The sequence below is a fragment of the Pempheris klunzingeri genome, chromosome 14 (genome assembly GCF_042242105.1).
Source record: "Pempheris klunzingeri isolate RE-2024b chromosome 14, fPemKlu1.hap1, whole genome shotgun sequence".
Taxonomy (NCBI): domain Eukaryota; kingdom Metazoa; phylum Chordata; class Actinopteri; order Acropomatiformes; family Pempheridae; genus Pempheris; species Pempheris klunzingeri.
Genome location: NC_092025.1, coordinates 7,104,741 through 7,122,596, shown reverse-complemented (window position 1 = coordinate 7,122,596; position 17,856 = coordinate 7,104,741). Strand labels below are relative to the sequence as shown.

Here is a 17,856-nt window from a genome sequence, read left to right as displayed (position 1 = left end):
AACGGCTAAACTGAGCACTTAGTTTGGCATAAAGGCGTTTGGAAACAGCTAGCATAGCTCTGTTTGAAGGTAACCACCTGCCTACCAGCACCTCTAAAGCTCATTAATGAACAGGTTAGACCTCAATGGTTTCATCTGTGTAGAAATCAAAGAGTAAAAAGACAAATTAGTGGTTCTGCAGGGATTATGCACGGGATTATCTCTATTTGGGCTGTGACTTTTTGTTGCTTCTGCACTTCTTTTGTACAGATTAAGCAAACAAGCTATAGCGTGATAATTAGTGAGCTTTAGAGGTGCTGGTAGGTGGATTTTGTTCCCTTTAGAGTCACACTCGGTTCTAGCCTTATGCTAATCAGCTGCTAGCTTCATATTTAACAGATAGATATGAGAGCGGTACCATCCTCTCATCTAACTCCCAGCAAGAAAGCGAATAAGTCCTATTTCCCGAAATGTGTAACTATTCCCAAAATTCCTCAAATAATTGCACCTCCCAGCACACCGCACCGCTGCACTGATGCCAAGTTGCTGCCTGACTCATAAAAACTCAAGCCTGTGTAATACGTGTTTGGGTTCACTGTTCTCGGTGAGGCCAGACAGGGTAAAAAGCTTTAAGTGCAGCCTATCGACTGAAGTGAGCTGCAGAGAGTTTTCACAGGCCTGCGGCACTTCATCATTACAGACAGTCAAGAGAGCAGCTCCATCTGAAACCACCACAGTGGCTGCAAAGAGGCCTCAAGGTGACTGTGGATTAATAAGAGGAGAAATCTGTTAAAATGTGCTGCTCTTCTCTTCGAGTGCTCGTTGTTGAGGCAGAAACGTGGAGCGCAGTCCTGGGAAATCACGGGTTTTATGGTTTCCTCACCAGGTTCCATTGAGAATAGAAAAGAGTCTCTTGATCCACAGACATGATCACGGTCAGAGGAAGTGATGAGTACTTCACTACAGCAGGTAAGGACGTGATACGGTTCAGTTTGTAACACAAATGACACCTAAGACAACATAAATTAGCTGAATGGAAATCGAAATAAAGGGGTTTGATGCAGTTTCTGCTTTTACAACTCCAGTTTTGAGTCCACTTACTCATGCTCAGTATCATCTATCCAGACAGATGGAGGCCCAGGGGCAACCTCAGGAGAAGGAAATGTGCTGGTTGGATTTGATCTCTGGCCAGCGCTGGGCTCATGTGTGGTTACACACAGGCAGCAGACTGAACCATTCAGCCGCCTCGGCTGAATATCATGTGACAAGCAGGAAAGTATTTTGAGATACACCTGCCCAGACTTCTCCTGGCTCGGTGCTGAGGTCAAAGCTTGTGCGGATCCTTCTCTCCTCATTGCAGTGAGTCTATATTCGCTGGGTTTGTTACCAAAACAGGAACTTTTAATGGAGTTTGAATAAATCCCAAAATGTTAAATCAATACTGATGACGATATGAATTAAACTGACTAGATTCCAAGTGCATTTTACAACATGACAGCCACTGGCTTGTACCCATTTCATTAGTGGTTGGTACAATAAACCTCCGCAGTGGTCTAATCAGTGTGGCTAGATGGCAGAACACAAAGTACAGCCGAGGATGATGGGAAAGCCATCAGTGTGGCAGCTATTTGTGCAAATTTAAATGGGCTTGATGATGATGTCCTGAGAGGGGCCGTCTGCTCCAAATGTCACGGCAATCCATCCAAAAGCTGTCAAGATGTTTCAGTTTGGACCAAAGTGGCGGACGGGCCGAAGCACGGCCAGGCATGGCTAAAGCATACAGAGTGGACAGAACAACAGCAGCGTGAGATGATGTAATGCAGTCCAACAGAGCAGATATGAGGTTTTACGGTGCTGAATGTGACCAGTAAATGCTTCCTACATGTAGCATTTGTTCCAAGGCTGTTCTAATGAGACTCACTGCATTTTGAGCTCTCTGTCCTGTTCAGTTTGTGCCAGACATTTTTGGAGATGGATAACTGAAGACTTGGACAAATAAACCTTTTAGACGTGAGGAAGTTGCTACAGTCGTGCCGGTCCGGTCTGATTTTGTGCTTTTTCTACAGTCTCATGAAATGACTTCCGCCGTCTGACACACTCACCATGTTTGGAGCATCACGTGTCTCTGTGGACCCCAGCGCTGATGTAGCATGGCACTGTGGTACGGTGTGACATCACTGGTTCCACTGAGCCACACTGGCCGGAATCAGCTATGGTAACGTCCTCTGGACCAACATACAGTTTTCATTCTTTACTGAACAATCTCACCTCAAAGTCCATTTAGCAGCTGCTCCAGAGCTTTCTATCATGGCACATGATCTTCATCAACAGATGGAGTTGGCCCGCAAAAGCAATGGGGAACTATTTTTTCAGCAACTAAAAGCTCCCTCGTTTAGCGTGTGCCACAGCAGGCGCCCTGCTGGCCCAAACATGGTTTGAGTGTGTGACGGCTGAGGTCATTTCACATGGCCGTAGTAGTGCTCGCTTTTAGGCCGCGCCAGCAGGACACCATCAAATTCCAAGGGTCAGTTCACGAATGTTCTCAAATAGGTGTAAATTAAAGTTCCGTCTTTCCAGGATCAGTGTACACGTCGTATACCCAGACAAACCACTTACTGTGGACACTTTTCATAGGGACACTTTTCACGCAGCAATGTAATGGTCAAATTTAGTCACTCTTTAAGCATTTTCAAGGTACTTCACAGAAAAACTTCCAGATTCTCCAAGTGCATCATCACATCTAAGTTGTTACTTGTAAAAACGTGTTACTTGTTAGTTGTAAAATACAGAGTTCCTTTACATCCACAGTACTCAGTGTATTTATCACCGGGTTTATTTCACCAGCTGTTCTTATGCATGTCTTGACGATCATTTAACGCTTGTTAGAGGTTGCCTGAGTAACTGTGTAAATGAGACACCAGATTACACTTTTACAAGGAGTACGTTCAAATTCAGGCCTATTCCAAGCCTTGAAAACATGACCATGACAAATCAAGCATTTTCCAAATTTTCGCGACTTTGTATGAACCCTGTTTGTTGGTAGAAAGTAGCTCCAATGAAAAAAAGTTGACAGCAAGTTTGGCATTCAAATAAAAAAAAAATAAAAAAAAAACTGGGGTCAAACTTTTCTACCAGTGGAGTAAAATCAAACATTGCTGTTATTGTACAACTGTAATCTGGTCGATCCAGCATTCATCTACACCGTGATAACATGAGTAATGAAAGAAAATCAAATTAAAACATGAAAGAAAATAGTGACACGTTCTCGTTTCAGTTGATTTTGTATTTTTTATTGAATAAATGATTTTAAAAGGTAATAACAATGTTTAAAACTACATTATCTTCACAGCCATTGCTTACATACTCAGATAACCCATCTATATATATTCTTTCAACCTTCCCCACGCTTTTCTTTTGCAATTTTTTTTTGCTGTTTTTTTTTGTATTTATTTTTTCTTGTTTTTTTCTTTTGAAGTCATACTATCATAATAAATGCCCATTTCAAGTCGCGTCACACTAACAGCAATTCAATAGGAAAGGAGGAAGGGTCTAGCTCTACAGGGGATGGATTTGAAGTTCCCAGTTCATATTATTCCATCAACATTTTTCAAGTTACTAAAGCAGAGAAAAAATAAACGAAGATCCAAAAATCGAAAGGAAAAGAAATAAAAGTTGGTATGAGGAGTTACACCAGGCAACCCTCCCAGCCCATCAGGCCACTGCAACAGAAAAAAGTCATTTTGTACAGTGACACGTCTTACAAGTCAGTGTCTCAAAAATTCAGAACATAGAAAACCACTAAAATAATTCTGAAACTAGATCCAAAATATTCTTTTGAAAAGAATTTATTTTGATGTACAAAAACAGTCATTTTCTTTTTTTATTTGCTTTTTTTAGTTTTTTTTTTTTAATAAAAGTTTCAAACACAAGTTTATTGTAGTTCTTATTTCATTTGTCATTATCATTATTATTATTGATTCATTTATTCTTTTTTTTTTTTTCATTTATCTATCAGTGCGATTGTATACCAGTGCAGCTACTGGGTCCAGAGTAAAGAAAACAGGCTTTTTCATCTTTAATGGCATAAAAAATAAGGAAAAATCCATCTTTTATACAAAGTATAACTGCTGGTCTTTAGGGAAAAAAACATTTATAAACCCATAAAGCTAGGAGGCACACCATGGGATTTTCATTTTTGTAAATTATAGCAATACTAATAATACCAATACTAATAATAATAATAATAATAATAATAAACAAAACAAGTAACAACAATTTGCAACCATTTTTAACCATCCTTGATGCCATGGACGGCTTCAGAGATAGATCCAATGAAAATTCATTGAAAAATTGGGTTGCTTAATAAGTCAAGACAGTTGAGAAATAGCACAAAAAAAACAAAAACAAAACAAAAAAAGACAAAGAACATTTTGTCAATTGCAGGGGTGTCTTTTGGAAGGACAGGAAGCCAGGCCTGAAGAGCAGCATTTGGGCATGGCCGCTGGCATCTTTGGTTCAGTCGAACATACGAAGGTAACATGAGCTTGAGCATTCCACGAAATATGAGAATGACCACACAAGGAATGCTGAGGCTGAACTCTAACCCTGGTATGGAACCAAAACACATCTGCTACAACAAACTACACATGTCGTTCCATATTATCCCATGAGGTATCAATGCTTTTAACAGTTAATCAGTACAGAAGCAGGACTATTTTCTGCGTGTTCTACGTAAAACATTAACTCTGCGTCCCACTACAGGAGATGCCTGCCTTCAACATAGTTTGAGAGGCCGTGAAGGCCTCAGCAACAGGACCCTTCACTAGTCGACAACTCAAGCTTCGCCTTTTCAGAGGAGGTCAAGCGATTGAGCAGCTAAAGGAAAAACGGAGGACGCGCTCTGCGAGAGCGACTGCCGATCTTCCAGGAGAGGCAACGACCACTACTACTGCCACCGTCTACCGAACAACACACGTCACACCTTGACAAAATAGGCCATGAGGTCGGGCCACAGTGTGGGGGAGTTATCGAGGGGGGGGTGGGGTGGGGAGGAGGCTACGTGTGACTTCTTGTCCTTTCAAACCTGCAGGGGTGTTGACTTGCACTGGTAGGAAAAAAAAAACACCTGTTGAACAGATCTGCATATATCAAGGATAGTAAAAGGTAGCATGTAGGATTTTCTCTTAATATATCACTGTTGAGTTGTAATAACGACCATTAACAGTACATTCCATAGCCCCTATGACGGGTTTGCTGCAGGGACTTTTCCTCCTTCATTATGTGTGTAAGAATAGCGCTCCGTTTTTCCCATAGGGAACTGATCCCAAAACCACCCGCATTGGACTCAACTGAAAGCACAGGTTCATGGGGCTACTGTTAGTATCGGTGACAGTCACGTCCTTCAGCATTAAAAATGTGCCGCCATGACTCATTCCACAGCAATACTCGAGAGAAAATCTTACATGCAGCATCTTTAAGTATGATATGATCAATGAGTCCGCATGACCAGTCACGAGCAGTGACCACCCCAATATGAGGTCCGATAGCACCATATTTGTCTTTTAAATCTCTTAATGGTTAATAAGAGTGTCTAAGCCATAGATCAAGCATATCATGGATAAAACCATAGGTCTCATACTCATACATACATGCAACAAATACATTGCATGTGTATACAAAGACATATATGTAAAAGAGCATGGTCAATTTGGTTTTGCAGCAGAAAAATTCAGGTTGTGCTGTATTAAATGGACCAGGAAATGAATGCCTGACTGTCCCTCTCTCAAACCTTTGATGTAGTGCGTTTATCATAAAAGCATACATTTCACTTGAGGCATGAAAGTGTCCTCCCATGGTTTTAACATTTAGGGTAGCAACACCACAGTGCACAGCATTGTTTGAGGAGAACGTGTGTGTGTGTGTGTGTGTGTGTGTGTGAGAGGGGCTTTCAAAAATGAAAGGATGGAGGACCAGCAGCTGGGTAAGATGTGAGCAAACAGGAGACTGCAGGCACACAGGAGCCCTCACATGTCTAAGAAAGTGAGGAAAACATCATCTGAGGCCCTTTTCCTACACTGTGGTGTGAAGATGGAGCTGGGAAAGAGCAAACCATGGGACAAGAGGGACACTCAGAGCATCGTCTACTGGTCCATCATTTATTAAATCATTCATTTAAGGCAACACAACTTAAATCTGGGTCATTTCGGGTTACTGTGGATGGAGTGCCAAAAGCCCTTGACATTTTGCATAAAGAAAAATAACCTGTCAGTTAGTAAAGGCTGTTACGAAGAAAGATGGTCAAGTAACAAGAACCTCTCAAAAATTCCAGTTCGCCGAACTAAAGCCGAACCCAAAGCAAGCGGATCACATGATGATCCTCGTCGGTTCAAACATTCTGGAGAGTAAATCCAACTAGCCTAGTGTGTGTGGATGCGACTCACAACAAGTAATATTTGGATGGGAAATGGCTTCTTAAGTCCTTACAAAGCCCTGGCTTTTTATTTGTAGACCTTAACTGCAAGCCGCTTGGCCCCATGCAGAGATTCTGCTCTGACTGATTCGACTGTTTGCTCTAACCTACTGCCAAACAGCTGACAAAACAGACCCACCAATCGCAACATTTCCTGTGCTGTGGACACACAGACCATCAGGGTTATTAGAGGAGAACGGCGCTAGTGTGGTTTCAACAACTAAATCAACTAGCAGCATCACTGCAACTGCTTGACAATCTACAGAGCACAATGACATGCACTTCTAAATGACACAAACATGTTAATTAGATCACTTCCTTTGTGCGTCAAGTGGTGTGTCTTCATTCAAAATGACAATTTCAATACATCATACTATGTGGACGAGTGACAATGGTTAGCTATAATCTGAAAAGTCAAGACAATGTTTCCACGACGACAAGGGCAATGTACAAGACATCGGACAAATGGCTGAAATAGTCGGGTTTGACTACTATTCAGTGATGCAGCCGTGCCTGAGGCTGGCTGGTGTAAAGTTTGCATTCATAGGCTGGAGACCCAATATAATCGAGGTGACCGGTCAAGTGGCTCCTCTGAAGCAAACACTTCAAGCCAAACAACAGACGGCTCTTACAAAGTGTGGAATAAAAAGAGAATATGGCTTTAAGTAGTTATAGCATGTCCCTGTCGAGTGACTCCCTGCCAGTAAACTCAGAATCCAACGGACACAGTAAATTTAAATGACACCATTGTTCATGCACACACTTTTTTTTTCTTTTTTCCATCTAGGGACCTGTGGTTACGCCTGCTCCCCTTCTCTCTAATGTGGGGAAATCAGACCCACTTGCGGCCCATTTTACATAGATAATTAACAAATCACCTGTGCGGACACGATTATCCTCAGACAAAATGGCTTCCTCCACAATTACCTTAAATTGAAACTAAAAAATGTAACGAAAAAAAGAGGGAACATAGCTGTAAGCTCTACCCACACAAACGCAGTTCAAGGTTAACAGGTTCCACCACGAAACAACAAATATCCAGGAGGAGGTTTCCAAAAAATCTCTGTAGGGAATCTTTAGGTAAAGTCCAATTTCTAATTTACTCTACTGTGTTTTTTTTTTTTAAATCTTGTGGCAGACCAATATCTATATCCACACACAGAAATACACACGTGATCGTGAGCTCAAACAATAAACACTACCAGCAAAGGCCGGTCATAGGGCATCACAATCCTACTATCTATGCTTTGGAGTATACAGATCCCAATATACAATTCCAACTACAACACTACAAGAGTTTACAAGGCTAAAAGCGACCTCAACAGTCAAATCGGTTTTTTTTCTTCTTTTTGAGAGGAGTCAGAATAGAAACGACACAGCCTTTGAGAACTGCAGTTGCCTTGCTACATGGTATACATGTCTGGATAGTAAGATAAAGAAAAGAAGGAAATAAAGATTTTCTTAGTAAATGTAAAATTGTAGCAAAGCCTAAACAATATAAGAGCGAGACTAATCCACCGTAAGAGACTTCCTTCCATCCACAGAATCAAACACCTGATTAGGTTTGCTGAAAATACGCAAGATTAATAAAATCTAGTATTTGTTTAATTTTCAAAAATATGAATGAAGGGGGTTATAGATATACGTATACATATGCTGCAAAAACTTAACCACAGGCAAAGAAAGAGAAACGTGGATTTCTTTCCATAATCAAATGATGCTTCGTTGCCACCCGTTGCCATGTCAACGTCTGGGAGACGGCCAGCATGGCAACGGAAACTATCATCATAAAATGGTACAGTAGTAGAAATAGCTAGACCAGGAGGGGGCAGGCTCTCCTGGGAAAAGGTCCGCGGAGAGGTCCAATGATTGGTCATGCGGCTCGCTGTCAGGAATAATGGTTGTAGGGTGGTAGAGGGTGCCCAATGCCATTCTGGTAGTGATGGTGCTGGCGGTGGGCGATGTACTCTGCATAACCCATTGTCATCTTCTCGCTACGGTACCTAGGAAGGAGAAAAGATGTCGGTGAAGGCTGGCTATGATCTCAGAGCTGCACCCACTGTGACCCAGTAAAATCTAACATGTGTGAGTCAATGCAAGGCTCAGGACGTCTCTGTCAGCCAAGACTTCATTTTAAGAATTCAACATTGTCACACTCGCAATTTTGATCAAAATCGACGCCAGAGACGTCGTCTTTTTTTATTCCACCCATTCTTATTCTAGTCAAAGCCTGCTGCCTACATTACCCACAAAGCAACTCGACCATCAATACTTCATTTGGAGATCTGGGTGAGATATGATAAACAGCTAATGTGGCCTTGAAACATCACTTGAGGAGAAGTGTCAGACTTGACGCTGCTCCATCTGGAGCCACACAAGGCTTTATACAACGTTTTTCACTTTTTATGCTCAAGACCTGAGAGCAGACTTCAATCTGTGAAATCAGTGGACTTCCCTTTAAACATTTTGAGTGACAGAGGATATACTGCATCTAAACAGGATGACTCTGACTTGAATCCAGTACCTGATCATACATTTGGCCCTTTAAAATTCATGGTATTTTTACAGTTCTACATACAAGACACAAAACTGTTTATCAAATCAGTGACTTAGGTCCCTTCAGGTAAAATTGTAGTATTTCGTCTTATGTTTGGGGACATTGATCTAAATGACAGTATGTGGTAAACAAAGAGTACATCAGTGACATTAATATATCAGCATGTCTGCGGGTAATTTAATACAATGTGTGGGTGTAATCTTACCTGGTTAACTTAATGGTCTTCCTGAAGTCGTTTGTGATGGGAGCTTTGTAACCTCCCTTACGCAATAAGGAATCAATGGTCTGAATATGGTCCCAACCTTAATAGAACAACAATTCAGTCTCTTTACACATTCCAGATATTCCACATCTAGCACAATATTACATTGTCTTTATAAAGAGCACGAGGCTGCCTCAAATGGATCTCACCTTGCTCCTTTGCAACCTCTGGTAGGTAGGTGGCGGTGCGCTTTGATCCTTTTTCATTGAAAAACTCTATCCTAATACCGTGAACACCCACCTAGAATGTAAGACAGGCGTGACAAAGAGACGATGTGATTGAACCCCATAAATTGCTTCATCCGACAGAGTCAAAGTTGTAAAAATAACAGGCTTTTCTGTTGTGAGAGCCAATATGGAGGATAATTCTCAATACAAGCCGTGTCTCTAACTTACCTCCCAGTCAAGGTAATCACCTACGTCTTCAAAGTTGGTGAGAAGAGACACTGAGCAGAAGAGGCGAGGCAGCTCATCCCTTGTCATAGGGGGGAAGCGGCTGTCTTTAAGGGCACTGCAGGCAGAAGAGCACAAACACAATAGCTTTACAGGAGCTGATTCTGAAATGAGCGATCACAGTCAAGTGTCAAGAGGGCCAGCAGTTTGATTACTATGTGTACGGTTTGGAAATATGATGCACTCCAAATGTCTTCTGTCCTTTTTTTTAAGTGAGGGCAAATTTCCACTCAAACTTCCAACAGCCTCCTCTCTAACGTAGACGACCTATGAACATGCAGAGGCCAGCGTGGTCGCAGCATGGACTCTGACCGAGGCTGCTCACAGCAGCTCAGTGCTGCTTGTGATGTGTGTGTTGTGTATTTACATGTATTTGGCAGGTCAGCTGTGTCTGCCTTCAGGTCAAGAAATGCTACAGAAGGCATTTACAGAGGGGACACACACTTGCCCTTGCACTCCCTCTCATACATTTATATAAGACTGGCCAATGCAACTACACAGGGACTCTATAATCACAGCTTTACAGTTTTGAATTAAATCATCTTTAGACAGCCCATACATAACAGTTATAATAAAGTCACTACCTATCCTCTTAATGTCGGTACCAGGCCATCAACACTAACAAATAACTCTGAGTGTTAAAGAAAACTAAGTGTGTAAAAAACTGTTCTTTTCAATTCATTTTTTATAATAAGCTCAAATGAAAATCCTTAATGGAGAAACCTACTTAAGGACATTTAGAACCCTTTTTTGAACATGCTCCACACAGCATTACAGCTACATAAATGAAACAGAACAAAAGCAAATACTATAGAGCAGCAGAAATTATGTTTTTTGCAGTCATGCACAGGCCAACTATCAGTTCTGGGGGTGATTTACTACCTCTCTAAGCACTAAGTTGCCCATGTCAGTGTTTGTTGTTCACTTTAGCTGACTGAAGTGTCACTCCATTACTACACAATCATGCTCTGTCACAGCATTTGGTCTACAATTAAAAAATTTAAAAAAAAACTTTGTATTGTTGCTTACCTAGTAAGGGTGTACTCCCTGAGTCCTGAGTGCAGATTCATGGCAGAAAATGTACCTATACAACCCCTCAACCGCTTGTCTCTGCCTATTTTCCATGTGACAAACAGCGGGCTGAAAAACAAGAAGAAACCATGTTAGTAGTAATAGTAGTTAAACTTTAACAGCGTGCATACCAGATGTATATTTCTTTAGTGTATAAAAGCTTGTTCATAAGATTTCCCCAGTATTTATATACCTGGGCCCTATATTTATATATTTTGGGTTTGAAATGATTGGTAGCTACAAAAACATTTTGATTGGTCCAGTAGATGGCCTCAGCCAGCAGCTGAGAATGGGCTGCGAACAAGCCGAGAAATTATGCCTAATTAAAGAACGAACACTGAATAACACTGTCAGTGGCAAAAACAAATACTTCAATGTGTCTGACAGACAGCATTACACAGATAAACCTCCAAGATCCTTTGATCCAGAAACAGCCACTGTATCACACTTTATTCAAACACACCAGCCTCCATTGACAAAAACAGTAATTTTACCTCACAGTACACGGGAATTTCTGGTCTACTGCTGCCGTGATCATAGTCTGCTTGTGCTATTGTGCGATACACAAATATTGTCTTGGATCTGAAGTAACTCTTTAAACATCAAAGTCACACAATAACACAAACAAACTAAGTGATGGAGACAGCAGCAGCCCGACACCTCCCATGTAAAAAAAATACTGTTTTTGTCAATGGTGGAGTCTGGTGCCTTTGAACCAATCGATGTAACAGCAGTTTTTGGTTAAACAACAAAGTCCTTGCAGATCTGTTTGTGTAGGGATCCCCTCCGTAATGTGGTCAGACACTTTGAATAACTACCTGAGCCTTTTCTGGAAGTATGAAGTTCCAGTGCAATTGCCCCAAAGAATTAGCTTACAGCCATTGTAGCTTGTTTGCCACCAGATTACGGCTGCTGGTGGAGACGAGCTACCGTACCAGTCATTTCGGACCCAAAATATGTTATAAAAGCGGTCCGGGTTTAAAAATATCCTTTAACAATGCACATCACCAGTTGAGTCAGCTTTTGCCATAATTACTCACATTAGGTAAATTTGACACAAATGCACTATTTACAGCAATGGATCAGTTGTTTTTTCATCCAAGACTGCAGGCAGGCTTTTGTTCACAGCACTAGGCCATCTGTCCACGACTGGACAAAATGTTATTTTGGGGAAATTGTGACTTTTTACCCTTTGTGAATTTATGGAAATTTTGTTTGATTTATTTTTTGCGGAGACTTTTTCAAGGTGAAATTGCTTCTGGTAAAAAAAAAAAAAAAAAGGGCACTGAAATTAGCCATGAGAAAGACAAAGAAGAACATTTCTTACATGATTGGGTTTTTAAAAAATCTATCACTTTTTGTGATTTTCAAACTGTATTAATGAAAATGAATAATCCAAAAGTGCATCAGCACAGTAGATAATCATAACAATTTATGGTATGTCATTTGAGATGTAATGTTAATTGAATTAATAAGTTCAGAGAACAACACTCAATGTTGTGACATTGTTGGGAGGAATCACAGTGGATCACAGCAAAAATTGTGCAAAACAAAGCATGTGGATACCTTGCAGTATTATACACAGGTGGACCAACACCTTTTGGTTGTGTTTTTCAGTCATCTGTCCAATGCATTCCTGATGGAACAATTACACTTTAATATTACTACATATCAATATGGTGATCTACTCTGGCCTCACAACTGCTTGTGCATGTGTCTTTATGTGTCTGTATAACACCTATTAGATACAAATTCAGCAGGACACTTTCATACTTTGGCTGCATTACTTTTCTGACTGATTCATTCTTTAGCAACAAACCAACATGTTTCTGTTTTTTTACAGAAAGTTTTTTTGTTCAAAGCATAAAGTCTTGAGCCAGAAGCCCTTTACTCTTTGAACATAAAAAGTCCAAATTTTACAAAAAGAGACATACATGAGGCATTGCTTTTTCAACAAATCTTAAATTTTATTTTTAGCTTATTCACATCTTAAACAACTGTTTTACAAAGTCAAAACCAAACTTTCAAATTCTGATTCAATGAAGTGCCAGTAATTACAAGAGACATGAATTACACAAGGAACAAAACATTAACAGCTGCGTCACATAGGTGCCTACAGTCTACTGAAAAACAGAGTAGTGTTTAATGGTCACTGCTGTAGATTTTGATGTCTTTACAGACGTTTCCCCAGCAGTTCCTCAGAAAACCTTTGCACGGTAACTGTGGCTTCACTTTACCTTTCCTGGATCCTCCCCCCCCTTTCTCTGGCAGACAGGAAAGGCTGGTGTCTACTGCCATTGTCCTCAAATGTGGGTTAAGAGGAGAAAAGATTGCTAGTGTTGACCATTTGGTAGCACAATGGATAACATACATGCATTAACAAGTTAATGCGTTATTGTGCCATTTCTTAGTTTTAAATTGTAATTTTATATTGCAGCTGTTGCGTTAGCTTACTGTAGCTGCAAAATTAAAGTTGCTTACAATACAAACGTCTATGTTGGCTAACATTACACATTATACAGTTAATAATAGCCCACCAAAGTGGCCTCATCAAGCTATACAACCAGTCAAGTCGACTGAAGTTAGCTAGCTAAATTAGAGGACTAGTTATGTTAACGTACCTGCAGCAGAACTCACTAGCTGGTGTGATCCCTTGGTCTTCTTGCAGTCAAAATGAAGATTTTATTCTAAATGTATGCTGTGCTAGCAGTCCTTGACGCAGCTACCTTTGTGCACATATTGAGCCACAGCTCTCAGCATGTGACCCTCCATTTGGAGGAAAGGGATTGCCTTTTTTTCCTAAACATGTAAGCCAGACAGTCCGTCACCAGTCCAGGCAGCAAAAACACACCGTCTCAAGAGGATTTGTGATTGCGATGGGTACACTACTATAAAAATAAAGGGCACATTTGCAAGAAGCATGGGTAGCCAATTCTCAATTTTAGTCCAAAAAAAAAAAAGATCATGGAACGTGACAAAATGTCCACGATCTGAGGCCCTGCACTGTATGAACTTTACTGGCTAAGCAGAGCGCTGTGTCTGTGTCAAATGTTGTAGCTGTTGTGTAGTGTTTCAATAATTCAATCTGACAATGCCCCCAAGTGAAGGACATGTCGAGGTCACCACAGACCACAAGTACGAGTTTCTCAGACCTGTGGGAGTTTTCACATTGGTGGGTATAAGTCTACTACATTCCTGGTCATATTTGGCTGGATGGGTGTAAACCTTGGTTTCACGTGGAGATGGTTAGGCGCGACCCCAGTGTTCACGCTTTAAGACAGGCAGACTGAGGTTTATTTCTCTAAGGGAGGTTGTGTAAAAATGGGAATGACGGGGAAAATACAAATGAAAATGTACCAGTGGAAAAACGTAACATGTACCGTCTAGTTCTTCAATGGCAAGGTTAAATTGTTTTCCTCTATTTGATCAAACATTATAAATAATATTAAAGCTGATATTGTATACGAGCCTCACACTTTATTGGTGATCAAAATGCTCCTGTGCAGGTTACACGGGATTTCAAGGGGAAAAAAAAAAACCTTTTTGATTCATGATTAGGCATTTAAAGTCCTCACACCATCACGCAATGAGGCACTTATCCTGATAGCACAGGTGACGTCAGTTTATATTTATGAAGGTTGAATGCTCAGCGCGGACATTAGGACTGGGCCTTGGAGTAAGGGTTTCAGAGGGGATTGTTAAATCAAAATACTAACACCAGACACCTGATGATTTTTCTTTTTTTGTGTGTGCGGGAGAAAACTCTCAGAAGGACTGAGAAAACATGCTGTGGTGGCACTTCAAATGGCAGAATTGTGCATAAATGTGTAGAGATAAGCATGTGTGAATCAGGAACATCTGAAGTGAATTCACAAAAAAGTGTTGGATCTGCATTTATTGTATTTGGTTAGTCTAGCTAACACCAATGGCACGGTACAGTGAGCTGTATCCACTCCATGTCTGGGGCATGTCTGTTCATTGTTCCGTGTTCACTACACCACTGTGAGCTTTGACTGGTTGTCATATTTGAATGAGAGAAGTGTTTTACCTGGAGTTTGCATGAGTGAGACAGACTCTACATGGAGTTCTTAATGTGACAGATTCTGAGGATACACTTAATATAATTATAGGGGCCAGAATTTTAGATTTGCTTTCAAAAAAGGTCAAAATGCCAAACAGCAGCATTTCAACAGTGTGTGTACAAAGGCTTTTTGGTGTGAATAACAGACTAAGAAGAGAGAGAGGATGTATGCATTGTGTGTTGTGGAGCTGTTTACATAAAAACACACTGGGAACAACCCAGTATTTGAAATGCATGCAACATTGTACTTTAGTTTCTGCATGTTCAAGAGTGAAACTGCCTTTCACAGTAGAGAGGCACACTTAAAAACACAATGTTGTGTTTCCTTCGACTATTTTCATAGATTTAAAGTGATTCTAGTCAATGAGTCACACAATGGGTTTCTACACACAGTACAGGTCAATACACTGGAATGTCAGCTATGGTTGCCTTTGTAAACAGTCCCCTCAGAGGCTCAAAATGTGAGTAAAACAACCACAAAGTCACATGTTATCACATTTCAGCGCTTGTGTAAGGTGGGGTTAACATATTTCAGCGAAGGGCGGAGATGTGAGCCTACGGGCAGAAAACATATAGAAAATATACATTTAATAATCTTATGGTTAATTTGGTCATAACGTCAAAATGTCATGTTCAGTAAACGCTTCAAATGTTTAAACACGGTGTCAATTATAGTTTTTCAACCCTCCAAATTATGTTTTTCTGTTGAATTTGGCCATTAAGGCTGGTTAGGGCTGCTCAGTACTTAGCAAGAGCCACATTTTCTTTGTTGGTTGATGCTAAATCGGTTGTTAACGTTAGTTTCTTTTATTTCGACAGCACCTTACCAAACTAAACACGCTGTAAAACATGCGACTAATAACCAGACTGTGGTGGCACGGAGACTTTTAAGCACGTTTACCATTAAATTGATTTTACTACAAGCTCATTAGTGCCTCGTTGCTAAGCTAATGTAGCTAATAGCTAACAAAGCTAAGCCCCAGTATGTGGCAATCCGGAGTTCATTGAGAGCAACTTAAAAGATTAAGAATACTAATGTTAACTTTTGATGTTGTGTATTGTAGCAGTCTAGATGGCCTGTGTTTACTGACAAAAGTGTTGCGGTTTAACTGAAAAATAAGCGATGTTATCTTACTCGTTCCACCCTCTTTCTTTGCGCTTAAGTGTTAGTGGCTAGCTACAGTTAGCGAGTAGCAAACTAGCTTAGCTAGCATTAGCCAGTGTTATTTGAGTTGGATAAACAGTACCGAAAAATGACTTTTGGTGGAGTGGAGACGTGAAATCTAAAACCGAAAGAGTACGGTGATCAGTGACAAGGTCCATGGCTTGGTAACATATGAAATCATTCATTGTAACGTTAATGTTTGGTTAGTGCAGCTACAGGCCAATGCAGACACTCTTGTTCGACAAGGCCCAAATTCCAACTTGGCCAAATTAAGCTGTGGTGACAAGCTTTTCACGTTAAATTCCTTATAAGTAAAATGTTGCTTCGATGTGACAGTTTGTGCCTTTAACACTGAGGCACTATCCAGAGGCAAACCCGCCAAGAGTGCCGCTGAAAGACATTTGCTGAGAGAAAACACCAATGAGCTTTGACATGCAGCAGTACAACAAAAGACAAAAATACTCACTAGGGATCATTTGTAAACCTGGGTGTTCTCGGAGGTTGGTATCCGTACAGATGGCAATAAAGCACGTCGAAACAGAAGCAGCACATCTCCGCTGAGACGACCATTTTTCTGCCTCCACTTCCCGAACCAGGTCCCGAGCTGAGATTCGGGGAGAGGCCGGCTGAGGTGTAACCGGCCGGGGCTGGGGACAGAGCGTTTGTGCCGCTGCTACCGCCACCACCACTACTACTGCTGCCGCCGCTAACGTTACCCCCGGGTCCCCCCAGGCCGTTGGCTCTGCTCACATTCGCCGCTGCTGCAACGGTCGCGGAGGAGCCAATCCCCAACTCCGAGCCACAATGTCCGGTTCCTGCCACCCCGCTTCCCGCCCCCACCCCGCCGGGACCCCCCGACCCGGGCGATCCCGACAGTTTCTGCTTCTTCACCCCGCAGCACCCGGCCGCCATCTTGGAACAATCTGCACCGACACACCGCTTCCGACCCATAACCGTCACCGCGGGAAGGGTGGGGGGGAACGCCGACCAGACGTAGAAATCCCACTGCGTTGATACGTACGACGGACAATACTCCACTTTCACTCTTTTGTTTTTTTTTTGTCGGACGACGAAATAACCGATGTGGCGAGAAGACTGCAATGTCACCCTAGCGTTGCCTTTAAAAATGCGTGACTTCGCTACGCAAAATCCATAGCTGGATGAGCGTTTTTTCCATGAGTAGTCAGCCAGTCCAGCTCTGGAGCACGGTGTTCCACGGTGGATCACCGATAACGTCAAGTCCCGGACAAATATTCACCCCCCTCTCCCTAACACGACACCACCCGAGGCGACCCCGGTCGGTTCCCCGTAAACATACAAGTTCAGGGAGTGCACGGTCCGAGCAGGCCGCAGATGACAGTAGCCAGGCGGTCCAGATGTGAAGCCGACAGCCAGTGCGCCGTAGCCCCGCAGCACACCTCTCCAAGTGGAAGCCGGGAGCTTGAGTACGCAGGACCCATAAGCTTCAGCACAAATTGCGCACAATGTCGTGGGCAGCAGCGTAGCCTCTCATTGCACCAGCTTGTTTGCCACTGCCTCACGAACTTCTAATTACACAACAGGCCCAGTATGTTGGACTTCCAGACGCTGGGATAACGCAGAGTAAAATGGCATCTGACAATGCGGGGTTGGCATGGCACAATGAAACGCGTCAGCGCCCAGCAAGTCATCTCAGTAACGTTAGCCCACAGTTTGCACCTGCATGATGTCTGCTCTTGGACCGGGTTTAGGAGAAGGAAAAAAATCTCAATAACACCTCCGCGTCAAATGTAGAGCTGAAAGTTTTCAGTATAGGTTTGTTTGGAGGTTGTCATCCGTTT

The 17,856-nt window shown here is 41.9% G+C and overlaps 1 protein-coding gene across 1 annotated transcript; it reads right to left on the bottom strand.

Moving 5' to 3' along the window:
* Positions 1-3,253: 3,253 nt before the first annotated feature.
* On the bottom strand, positions 3,254-17,542 carry ammecr1 (AMMECR nuclear protein 1). Its single transcript, XM_070843366.1, has 6 exons — positions 16,503-17,542; positions 10,749-10,859; positions 9,663-9,777; positions 9,417-9,507; positions 9,211-9,307; positions 3,254-8,451 (listed from the first exon to the last, which is right to left on the bottom strand). Exons 1-6 carry the CDS (start codon positions 16,985-16,987, stop codon positions 8,337-8,339), a joined length of 1,014 nt encoding a protein of 337 aa, XP_070699467.1. The 5' UTR covers positions 16,988-17,542; the 3' UTR covers positions 3,254-8,336.
* Between the last annotated feature and the right edge of the window lie 314 nt (positions 17,543-17,856).